The following is a 13,145-nucleotide window of genomic DNA, read 5'->3' as shown; positions in this document are numbered from 1 at the left end:
TATTAACAATAGCGCTATACTATTTATCAAAGTCGAACACGGTGTTACTGATAATTCTCTCGTTGCCGAAATATTTTCTGTAATATAAAATATTTGCGCGAGGAATATTAAATTATAGAATTATTTTAATTTATTGATTAAGATTAATTGATTATATTTATTAAACTATTCATCATGAAGTCTTTCGTTATACTAATTATTTGCATCTATAATTCGATTGTTTTACTTCGTGTTCTTTCATAATCCCCCTCCCCCAAATTATATTTAGATTGTCAAGTAGTACGATAAAGTAACATAGGTGAAATATATTTGACTCTAAGTATTAAAATAATAATTATTGTCCGTAAAGATCACAATAATCGAAGTGATTATTTAATATTTTGTATTCCTATCATTTTATCGATTCTCGATTAAATTGTATATTGTTTACTTAACCAGGATTAAGAAAATTTAAAGCATTGGTCGAAATATATTTAATTCTAATATTGTTAAAGAAATATTATAATAAGCATCGATGATAAGAAGATCATAATATATTTAATTCTCTTGTCCCCTTTCATGTATCCCTTGTTTCAATTTTTATTCGTAGTAATGAATGAATGCGATTCGATAAAGATTTTGTAATACAGTTTTATGTCGTTAATTAATTTTTAATTAATTAATACTTATTAATATTTATAGCAAATTATGTTTCGATACTAATCGTAATCGTGTTTAGTACAAAAATTACAATATACGAAGCGTTTCTCATCACTATTTTATTACTCGAGAGTCACCGTGCGAATGATGACAAAGCCGTAATGTAGCACGCTACTGTTTTATATTGCCAAAGTCGAACACCGTGTTATCGATAATTCGTTGCCGAAATATTTTATTATTATAAAATATACATTAACGCGGAATATTAAATTATACAAGTATTTTAATTTATTGAGTAAAATTGATTATTTATTAAACAATTTATCCTTTCATTATGCTAATTATTTGCATCTATAATTCGATTGTTTTACTTCATGTTCTCTCATAATCCAAATTATATTTATATTGTCAAGTAGAACAATAAAGTAACACGGATGAAATATATTTGTGACTCTAAGCATTAAAATAATAATTATTGTCCGTAAAGATTACAACGAAATGATTATTTATTATCTTAGATTTCTATCACTTTGATTTTTGATTAAATTATACACATCGCTAAATATGCATTTTAAGATCTATCGTCGCGACACAATTTTGTGTATTATTTAGGATATATAAAATTAAGTAATAATCATATCAAATTATTTCTTAATATACTTCTCAAATCAATCGCATTTAGAAAAGGAATTTGATGAAGCTTCTCGCATCACTATTTTGTTCGAATTTATTTCGCAAATGATAATATAACTAAAACATGTAAATATTAATGCGTTATATGTTGCAAATATCGGACGCGGTATTATTATTAATTTGTTGCAAAAATATTTTATGTATAGCATACATATACGCGCGAAATATTAAATTAATTTAGAGAAGTATTTTAAATTATTGATTAATTTACTATACGATTGATGTATCACGAATCTTTATATTAATCTCGACTTTGCGATTTGACTGTCAGACTGAAAACAATAACGAAATAAGCATATTTAGTCAAGTTAATATTTTTTTTGTATAATATCTACATATATGTTATGATTATTATATAAATAGGACATCTAAATAATTTTCTTTTTTTAAGAAAGAGAAAGAGAGAAAGAGGAAAATGACTCGCAGTAATATTAATTACAATTTCGAGAACTTCCTCTGATTATTTGTTATAAATATAAACGCCAAGCACAAATTAAGCATGCAAACAAACAGTATTTTTACAGATCCCTTTTATATAAAACAAAGTGTCCAAAATAAATGATTTTGAGAGACTAATTATTACGCCCTATTTATATTTTTATTTGTCCGTTGAACAGATATTTAATATCATCAAATTGCACAATTATCGAAAAAATTGTTCTTGAGTATAACTTTTAAAAAGTGTAATGAATAAAAAATCTAATTCTTATATATAAAATATCTAAATAAATAATAATATAAAAAATATTTCATAACGTATCTATTAAATGTTAATATTATTATAATTAAATATTAATATATTATAATGTATCTGTTAAATGTTAATATATCCATAGTTTTCATGTATCTCGTATAAAAATATTTTATTTTATTTTATAATTTTAAATATTTGAAATTAAAATGTGGAATGTATGTTATATATATATTATATATGTCTTATATATATACGTTTGTAACGCATTCCTTAATTTCATTGATGTGATCGGGTGTGTCGATAAAAAAACTAAATTAATTTTATCATTTGTTATAAGTGAATTGATAGAAAGATAAATTGTTATTTATATGGGCATTCGAAAACTCAAAGACATACCGAAATCATATGTAAATATATTTATATTAATAAGAGATTTACAAGTTAAATATAAACGTTTGAAATTTTCCGCTTCTTTCGCTTCCAATGACGTTATAAAACGTCATGAATACGTCATAAAATTAAACCATTCCGGCTCCACGCTCCACCCGTATTGGTACATGCTCCTTCTTGGTATTCTTTATTCAATGATTGTGACCTGTTGTGATCGCGACGACATCTCGGCGTCTGCCAGTTCATTGTGTTCATCATGGCTTCGATGGGTTAGTATTCGCCGCGAAAATGTTTAATTTAGCATTTTAATTTATTTACACGGCAATAAATGGAACGTAGCGCCGTTAAATGATCTTGCATTCCGCTCTTGATGAATTTTCTGTTATTTATCGCATCAACATAATTTAATTTTGCGTCTTTCGCGTAGTTGTCAGTCTGACTTTTTTCCACTGTTCTTTGTTTAAATTCATATTGTATCCACATGTGCTGCGAGGACGTTAAGTTGAAAGATCTTTGCACGTTTCTAGAATCTCTGGTGTGCGATACTCTCGACCTGAGCGGGCAGGGCCTCAAGAAACTCAGCCGATGTCCCTCAGATGCTGATATTAGTACATTAATCATAGACGACAATGATATACAACGGCTTGATAATCTGGATTCTTACCACAGAATTACCAAGGTGAGAAAGAGAAAGAGAGATATGCAAATTTACATTAAAGATATTGTTTATGTTAGTGTTATATATAAATATGTAAAGTTTTAAGTTTTTAGCTGTAAGTCTATCGCTATATTAGATATTTTTGTATAAAGGAATTGTAAATTTTATATAAAGTTTTATTATGCATTAATTTCAATCATTTAAAACAGTCTTGGTACATTTAAATTGATAGAATTCTACTATTTATATGTAATATAAAATTATTTATTCTATCAATGTAATTTAGTATTAAACTATATATGTAAAAAATATATATATAGATATATGATTTACTGATTTCAGCTTTCTATAGTCAGAAACCAATTATTGCGTATGTATGGTGTGTCAAAGTTGCATAATCTTGTTACTCTCAATTTGGCGAACAATGGTATACTCACAATAGAAGGTATCAAGGACATGATCAATTTGCAGACTCTTTGTTTAGCGGGTAATAATATCAAGGTACAATGTATTGCAGTCAGTAATATTGTACAATTTTATATATATATATATATATATATATATATATATATATATATTTTATATAATACTATAACATAATAATAATATATTATAGTCTATTGAACATCTGCACACAAATATCAAATTGGAACATCTGGATTTGTCTGAAAACAGCATCAGTCATATTTCAGACATATCTTACCTGCGAAGTTTAAAGGTATATCATTATGGATATATTTCTGTATAGAATTATTATGTAACAATAATTAAATGCTTTGATTTATTGCTTTATTTAATTTAATTTTTGAATAATGCTTTACAATTAATATATATCTTTCATTTAGTGTTATTAATATATATCTTTCATTTAGTGTTGTTATTAAAATTTTTTAGGAACTTTTTTTACATAACAATCGCATAATAACATTGCGTCAATGCGAGCGCTACTTGCCCATATCCCTAGAAACATTTACATTGGCAAATAACAATATTACTGATCTAAATGAAATGTCACATTTGGCTAATCTTAAAAATCTAGTGAATTTCTCTATTGCTAACAATCCATGTGTCAGTATGACAGGTAACAGTATGTATCCTTTTTATAAGTCACACCCACACATGTTACTATTTCATCTAGAAATTAGTAGACCTGTTGATGTCTTTTAATATTGATTATAGTTGCAAAGAAATTTGTTATATCGAGACATAACACTGTAGCATTCTATTTTTTAAATGCTATAAATGGTAACTTCTGCTTTCACAGTTACACTAGATATAAAAAAAATTAGTTTACATTAATCATATAGCATTACAATAGCATATTATTCTTAACAAATGGTCTATAGTGGATTTGACTATCGGCCTTTTGTTATTAATTGGTGTATGAGTTTAAAATCCATCGACGGTTATGCAGTTGATCCTATTGAAAGGTGGGTTCCTCAAAAATATATACTCATATATAAATTACTATTATTATCAAGACTATGATTCATGCACATTGAATTTGAATGATCAAAACTAATTGGCGACAATATTTACTCAGCTTGAAAGCAGAGTGGCTGTATTCTCAGGGACGCGGTAGACAATTCCGCGTTGGTGAACACGCCTTACTTGCTCAATATCTAGCATCTGTCTGTCCGCTTTCGGGCGAATCCTTAGAGAACGAGACGGACAGAAAACTTAGGCTCATACTGAGCAAAGCTCAACATCACCAACAGCAATTGAATCAACAGAGCGATGCCGGAAGCGTGCACAGCTTAAGTAGCGTGACAATGAGTCCTTCTCCAGCCACTAGACGTAGACTTAGTCATAACAAGACAAACTCTCCCAGACGACCTAGTGAGTCCAATAAATTCATCATTTTTGCATAGAGCCATATTGGAGACTCGAATGGAATGAGTTTTTTTTGCGAGGTTTCTTAGAATTCAATTTAATATCATAGTTGTGCGAGAAGTGGACTAGTAGTGATATAGATTTTCCAGTCGTCAAGTTTTCTGGTACACACATCCTAGTTATGATCTGTTTTCTCTAGTGCCAATGTTGACATACTATGAAGATAAATGCTTACAATCACCAAAATTTTATGAAGCAAAGTACTGTGTCTGCCATATTCCTTGCAAAGGTATCCAAGGTCATATTGAGGATTTATCATATATCAAAATCACATAGCAGGACTGTGCAAGAATCTAAGAGCAATTTTATTCTTTGTGCTTAATGAAAATTATATATTTCAATTCATGAAGTTATCATATTTAAATAGTACAAATTAAATTGCAAATAAAGATTTTTTATTTTCAATAATTGTTATATAAATATTAATATTAGTTATATATGTAATATTTTTATAATATTTTATTTTTATTTATTAGTATGTATTTTACAGCCTATATATCTCATTTGTAGGAAATATCAACCATTTATTTAAAAACAATTAAAACACGAAAAAACTAATTGATGTGATTCATGCACATGCCTATTCCTCTCATGCATAGTACTTTCTGAGCAGTTGCTTCTTTAGGCTTTTATAGTGCAAATGACCATTGGCCGATGAAAGCAGTTAATATATTATTACAGCTATATACTTAGACGATTTGGTTAGCGTATTAGCATTCGACGATTTGGAAAGAAACCTTTTCACATAGTTCACATCTTTTCTTTGAATAGTAGTATAATTTTAATTAAAGTAGACTACATATTATTCTTGCATGCTTTCTTGCTAGCAATGCTAGCATCTAGAAAAACTTTCTACAAGCACAAATATATTTTATACAAATGATATAATTTCGATTGTTGCACGATAAACATTAATAACATTATCAAATAATGTTTAACTTAAGCTTCCTCGAGGAACTCTCTGAAAATGAAATCGCCAGATCGAATGGTATCCAGTTGTCATACCGATGCTATGGTTTCTTCGTGTCACGGTTTATTGAGCGGCGATCATGATTCGACTCTGATGACGCAAAGCTTAGATCCCAATATGCTCTCTGGTACATTCAATAATAAAACATTAAATAATAGTTTGCAAGATATGGAAGGTAATTCAATTATGTAATTAAATAATAGAGAATCAGATTACATAATAAGAGAAAAACTTTTTATATAGAAACATCAAGCCCTTTGCAAGCAGCTACGAAACTTGTACCAGTACCAGAATCTTTGATGAGTCCAGATTTTCGTCCGCCATCGGGTCTTTCACGGATTTTAAAGACTCCCACGCCAAGTAAATTAACGTCTCCTTGTCAAATAACAATACCTAGCAAACCATCTATGGATGGCGATGGAAAGGCAATTCCAATCATAAACACTGTCAATCCTATGGCTAAAACGAGTCTAAGCGCTATAAAAGCGAATGCACTGGTGAAGAGCAATTCAGCAACAAATTGCAGCGTCGTGAAACCGAGCATAGCGAAGCCGGTCGTGACGTATGCTAACAACAAATGTCCACATAGTGTAAAGATTAATAATTACGTTCAGAGTAAGACATTACCTGCAAAGAGAAGCACAAGAAGTCCCAATCTAGTTAGAAGTATACAGCGACCGAAGAGCGCGAACGAAAGACTCAAAAGTAACTTGAACAAAGAAGATAAGAACGGCGATGCTGATAACGGAACTCAAAGTAGCGATGAGGATAGTGAAGTATGTCAAGCGAAATTGGATAGTATTCGGCATAGAGCTATTCAACGAAGACAAGAAGACAGTAACAAAGGTAAGATATGATTTTAAAGTAAGAGTATTAAAATAAAAATACTTAATAGTAGTATTAACTTAATAGTAAATATGTATTAACGGATGCTTTTTCTGCTTGATTAACAGATCAAGATCAAACAGAAAAGGCTGCTATCTGTATTCAAAGAATGTGGCGAGGCTATCATACAAGGAATCTCAATAGAAAAGCTACTAATATATTAAAAACAATCGACATGATGAGAACAAATAAATACATTCAGTAAGCTCATACATATTTTTGTCATGCAGTTCTATATATATTATTTATGAAATAAAATTGACAAAACATTTTATAGGAAATTATCAACTGACATGGAAGCTACAAGAACCGCTCTTGAAAGCGAGCATAAATTACAATTATTACAAATGCAAGCGATTAACGCATTATGGAAGAAAGTAGTCAGTCTGCAACCAGGTAACAATCGAGAGAACACTTTCAATGAAACGGACAATAATCTGCAATCAAATGCAGATGTAGTTAGTAATCTTGCTCAAACCTGCAATCTACTTCACACACAAGTGAGTTTTTAATAGAATAAGTTCTGCAATGGACTCCAAAATATTTCCAACATTTTGCATTTTTCTGTTTCTTTTGTCAGGTCCAGCAACTACAGGATTCGATGTCTGAGATAAAGCGTTGCATGTCTAGTATGAAACCAAGACCTGCTCTCGTTGATAATGGTGTCGCTACTCAAACGGAAATATCTGCTGTGCACACACCGGCAGGCGAAGAAAACACATTCCCATATGGACGTCCGCAAGTTAATAGACCGCAAAGTCTACCGATACATCAAACGATACATGAGGGGAATGAAAATAAGAGTTTCGCGTCTAACTTGGTGGACAGTGTACTGAAGAAAGTATCACAATCTACTGATACGACAGATGATGAAGTTAATACGGATATCTTGAATTCAAATGAGAATCCAGAGATGCCGCACTCGAATGATAATCCCGAAATGTTTAAGAGTTGCGAAGAGATAATAGAATCCGATTTTAAGGAGGCGGTTGAGAATGAGGTTGCGACAAACGATTACGAAAATATAATCGAGAATGCAACGATAGATGGTGAAGTATGTGAAGAAACATTATGCAAGGAACTGCACAACTTGATCGAAACGGAAAATGGAGCGGAGATTTCTGAAAATTGCGACAAAGAAACCGCGATTAATGAAGATGAAAAGGAAACCTCGTAGATTTGGATAGGACGAATCGTATTCGCACCATATGCCTTGTGAGTAGCGCAATCACGGTAAGACAGTATGTACGAAGTAAAAGAAAAAGGAAAATGAATGTCGAAATATAATGCTCACTGTAAATAGTAATCGTAACAATATTATAAAACGAAATTTATAATTTTAATCGTAAAAACCATTTTGTTACAAGAGGAAATACAAGAGGGAATTTTATCATGATGAACAACAAGCTGCCATTCTGGTCGAATAATTCTCTCGTGCTTAAGTAAAAAAGGTTGATGAAAACACAGTGCGTATAAACAATATCGATAAAATTTATTTGGATATAATTATGAAACTTTTAAGTCGAAACTTAAATACAACTTTTGTTATACATTACTTCCATATATTATTTTGTCATCGTAAAAAATTTCAGAAATTTTCCGTCCAAATATCCGACAATTAATATGATAGTACATATATTTGTAAAACATAGATTTATTTTATCGCACTGGCCATTGAGAATTGTTTCTGAAAGCGTTAATTTTGTATTGCTCTCTATCTCCTCAAAATAATTTCATAATATACTCTAGGAAATCATAGCTTGCATTTCAATAGATACTGGTATTTCTAAATTAAAAATATGTGTAAAATATATATTTATTATCCATTTAATATCTAATCAGTTTTTCACTCACGCAACAATTTCATATTTAATAATTTATTTATTTGTAATAAAAAAGTATTATCTTTAATGTACACTAAAAATATTAAAGCATTAAAATAGAGAATAGGATAAAAAGATATGATTGAATTTCTCTAGTCAATACAGTAGCTTTTACATTTAGGTACACTGTAGATATTCACACTTTAGAATTGTTATGTATAGATATATATTACTTGAGGCTATGAAATAAACATTGCAACATCTTCATTTAAGATTCATTATATTGTTAAAAAGCATAATTTAAGTATAACAAAGATATAATAATGTTTCTTTTGAGTTTGATTAATATTTATACAACAAATAACTGTTCATTGAATAATTCATATTCTGCAAATATACGCGAGCTTAACAAAAAAAAGAATTAATTAAATTAATATTATATATTGATTGCAACATATTTTATATTATATATAATCTCTATATATCTTATTGTTTACTCCTCTTTCCCTCTTATTGATCTTAATTTATTACTTTACATTTGATCATATAATACATAAAATAAAAATGTTATATATAATTCTAAATCAGTTTAAAATAAATTTAAGAAATTAAAAATTTTAACTGCAATGAAGTTGATCTTGTTTTTGATGTACTTTCTTTAAAATTACTAAATTTTAAGAAAATGTATCAACAAGAAATACACAAATTAAAACAATATATCAATAAATCATTCAATTATGAGCATAACATTCATTCTATGTGTATACGAAAAGTGTCAAGTAATGAAAGAACAATTAAAAATAACATAAGAAGGGAAATGATTAAGAGTGACATTAAGAATGAAGAGATACGATTGTACTTATTAATATTTTAATGCTTGAAATTTCTTGAATACTTCAACATTTTTATGAACTTTGGAATGAATGTTCAATGTGTGTGTAACTTGCAAGATATTTGCAGCAATGTTTGCTTCAATAGAGAAAGCTTAGCTAAAATTCTTATTCTTGTGATTTTTCAAGAGAAACATGATATGATATGTGATATGTAAACCAAAATAATTTGCTTGTAATAGCTTGTAATGGATTGGATAGACATTTTTCTCGTGAAACGAGAATATAGAAGCATAATTATAGTATTATATTTATTTCTCATATTCCCTGACAACTTATAAATTATATATATATTATATGTATATATAAGGCAATACATTCTCTCTTATTATTACATATTATTTACATTGCATTTTATATTTGTATTTGACATTATTTTAAGAAATATATACAAAATTAGAATATGTTATGCAAATATTATTGTCTCTCTGAATCTTAAATAACCCTAAAATATATCCAAATATTATCTACGTATTTTTTCTTAACAAATATATAATTGATATATTTGCATTTTTAATAAAAATTTATCAAAAAGCTATAATAAACACAAAAAATTATCGATATCTTTACTTTTTTTCATTCATGTATGATATATATATATATATATATATATATATATATATATATATATATATATATATATATATATACACAACATATGATACAGTGAATCGATTCAAATATTGAAATATCGATATTAATTTTAGTTTTTGATTTTTATTGTTTAATTATCAATTATTAGAAATTATCGATTTCTAAGTATCTAATTCAATTCCTTAACATATACGAGTGATGCATTCTTTCATCTAAACAAATAAAAGTATAAAAATTTTTATCAAAATCTTCATAAATGTAAAACGTATTAATGAAACATTTTTTGGCATGTAGTTTTCTCAAATTCTAAATAAGAATTTTTCAACTTTTTTATTCTTTTTATTTCTCGTGTAATATCTTTATCATTAGGATATATTTCAAATGCTCTCTCTAAATCTGCTATTCCTAATTTATATTCATTTAAGCCACTATAAGCTTGCCCTCTCCTAAATAAAGCTTTACCATTGGTATTGTCCATTTCCAGAACCTAAATTAAATTGTATATTTAAATGATAATACAATCTTCCTGATTTTATCACAAAATGTTTACTTACCTCATTACAGAAATGTATGACTTTGCGATACTCTTTCCGCTTTAAATATACAGCAGCTAAATTAAGCAATAAAACTGATTTAAGATCTACCAATGAGACATAAATTGTATCTGGCATGTCTTTCTGCTGGCACATCCAAAGATAATACCGTAATGCTTTTTTATACTTTCTACCAGCATCAACAAAGTTCTTTTTGGAAAAATAAAAATTTCCAGAATCCTTTATCCTTCTTATGACTTTTTCCATATATTTATGCTAAAAATATAAATAGATTAAAATTAAAAGGTATTTCATATCAATATGTAAAAAATAATTTCCAGATATATATGCTAAAAAAAATTTACACTGAGCTTCTCAACATGTAAAGAATAATCCCAATCTTCTGGCCATGGTGTATAAACATCCTCTGATCCATCATTTTCTTCTAATACCCAATTCTCATCTTTTTTGAATTCTCCACAATCAATTATACTTATTTTCTAAACAAAGCAATCATAACACTGAACATTTATTATAGATGGAAGAAACTATATTATTCTTGTGTTATATAAAAAATATACAATCTTACATCAACTGGAATGTCCTTTTCAGTCTGCACTTTATTGATTTCTAACACTACGCCCATGCCTTTTATAACTTTGCCAAAAACTACATTGGTATCATCCAAATGTCTAGAAGGTTGAATGGTAATGATAAACTGAGAACTGTTGGTATGTGGTTGTCCTTCATTTACCATACTAAGCAATCCAGCAGACATGTGTTTCAATGTAAAATTTTCATCATTAAAGTAAGGACCGTAAATACTTTCTCCACTAGTCCCATTAAAACTGACAATGTCTCCACCCTGAATCATAAACTGCGAAATGACTGCAATGCAAAATTACATGAATGTATAACAATTAATTATTGTAATCAGTTAGATTCTAGTAACTCTTTTGCTCAAATAATAAAAAAAATTATATTTTTTCTACAAACATAAAGACAGAAATTTATTTTTGTATTATAATCTCAAGATTATAGCGATTGACAAACAAAGGGAAATATGAAAAAAAGGAAAATGATAAGATTAATTGACTAAAAATTATATTACAATAAAGAGGATTAAATATTGAGAATTATGAAATGCATACTTTTATGAAAAGTACTCCCCTTGTAATGTAACCTCGCAGCCTTTACTCCAGCGCCTTTCTCGCCAGTGCACAAGGCACGAAAATTCTCCGCGGTTTGCGGCACCACATTTTTAAATAATTCTATGATGACTCTTCCCACTAAATAATAATAATAATAAAGTCAGTGATTCTTGCGAAATATAAATATATCGCGATATTTTATAACCTCACGTGAAATACCTTTTTCAGGGCCTACTGCAATGTCCAGAAAAACCACAGGATTATCCTTATCAGTAAGAAGATCGATTGCATTCTTTTTCGAGGGATGTTTCATATCTTTTTCGATAAAAAAATCACCGCGAACAATTTTATTCGTATGTAAAATTATTCGCTAGCTTGACGTAGCCGCGAAGCCCACGTAAACACAAATGACACAAATGTTAGACCGTGTCTTTGACACACGCGTTGTTTTTCTAATTGCTATTTCTAATATCAGAGATAAAAATCTTCTCTCTAATAATATTCTAACAGAATTAATTATTTTATATAATCACTTCTTAGAATTTATTTTTGAAGATAAAAATATATATCTTTTGTAAATTGAAAAATGTGTTGCGTCTGAACCAATAACAAAGAATATTTGAACGTATGATATCTTAAAGTTGTCAACAAGATTGAATCATATATAGAATAATTTTTTTATTTATATAAGATAAGAAGAGATAAGAGAATATTAAATTTATCGAAGTAAATCAAACTTGTGACTTTAAATAAGAGTGAAAATAATCGCAATCTCTCGATGTAAATGGCCAAACTTTTGTTCGTTTCGAAAAATTCGATATATATATATATGTATATATATATGTTGCGAGTAATAATAAATCAATTGTTAAATACTCATATAGGATAAAACTAGATTAAATAGATTTAAATAAAACAACATATACGGATTAAAAAAAAAATATATATATATATATTCGCCAAAACCAAAGATAAAGATATATTAAAGTTTTTAGATTCAAAGTCAAAATCTCTCGTAAACAAATTAATTAAAATCTGTAAATAGTATCTAGAGTTCTAGAGTGTTTCACTTGTCATTCAATATTCGCAAGCATCATTTGTCTTTATTTAACTTTCGATGAATAATAAGAATGGTATGATTCCACGAGCATTGCAAATGTTAAGAGAAAACATATCTAGATAAACAACCCATATAGCACACAACATTGCAGCAATATTCTGTGCTGTATGGGAATAATTGGCAAGAACATAAACTCGATCTAAAATATTAGAGTATTGCTTTCTATTCTAATAACAAAAAATTTTATTAGAGGTCACCAAAGAACCGATTAT

General features: G+C 28.5%; 2 protein-coding genes across 5 annotated transcripts; one reads left to right on the top strand and one right to left on the bottom strand.

Moving 5' to 3' along the window:
• The first annotated feature begins 2,546 nt into the window (after positions 1-2,546).
• On the top strand, positions 2,547-9,320 carry Cep97 (centrosomal protein 97kDa). 4 transcript variants are annotated; one of them, XM_083085899.1, is made up of 14 exons: positions 2,547-2,685; positions 2,944-3,095; positions 3,417-3,575; positions 3,691-3,792; positions 3,969-4,165; positions 4,421-4,504; positions 4,618-4,913; positions 5,107-5,196; positions 5,912-6,112; positions 6,181-6,783; positions 6,891-7,023; positions 7,100-7,322; positions 7,403-8,037; positions 8,190-9,320. In XM_083085899.1, exons 1-13 carry the CDS (start codon positions 2,673-2,675, stop codon positions 7,997-7,999), a joined length of 2,850 nt encoding a protein of 949 aa, XP_082942025.1. In that variant the 5' UTR covers positions 2,547-2,672; the 3' UTR covers positions 8,000-8,037; positions 8,190-9,320. The 4 variants fall into 4 exon arrangements, with proteins under 4 accessions (XP_082942025.1, XP_082942026.1, XP_082942024.1 ...); XM_083085900.1 differs by having other exon boundaries at positions 5,912-6,064; positions 7,403-9,320; XM_083085898.1 differs by having other exon boundaries at positions 7,403-9,320.
• An 892-nt stretch (positions 9,321-10,212) lies between these two features.
• On the bottom strand, positions 10,213-12,463 carry Cyp40 (Cyclophilin 40). The gene is made up of 6 exons (XM_083085903.1): positions 12,033-12,463; positions 11,814-11,951; positions 11,252-11,550; positions 11,028-11,162; positions 10,684-10,938; positions 10,213-10,616 (listed from the first exon to the last, which is right to left on the bottom strand). The coding sequence occupies exons 1-6, from the start codon at positions 12,124-12,126 to the stop codon at positions 10,398-10,400; spliced, it is 1,140 nt and encodes a 379-aa protein (XP_082942029.1). The 5' UTR covers positions 12,127-12,463; the 3' UTR covers positions 10,213-10,397.
• Between the last annotated feature and the right edge of the window lie 682 nt (positions 12,464-13,145).

This window comes from Camponotus vicinus, unplaced genomic scaffold (genome assembly GCF_025532165.1).
Source record: "Camponotus vicinus isolate PSW18456_S1 unplaced genomic scaffold, iyCamVici1.0 SCAF_13, whole genome shotgun sequence".
Taxonomy (NCBI): Eukaryota; Metazoa; Arthropoda; class Insecta; order Hymenoptera; family Formicidae; genus Camponotus; species Camponotus vicinus.
This window is presented reverse-complemented; position numbering and strand designations above follow the sequence as displayed.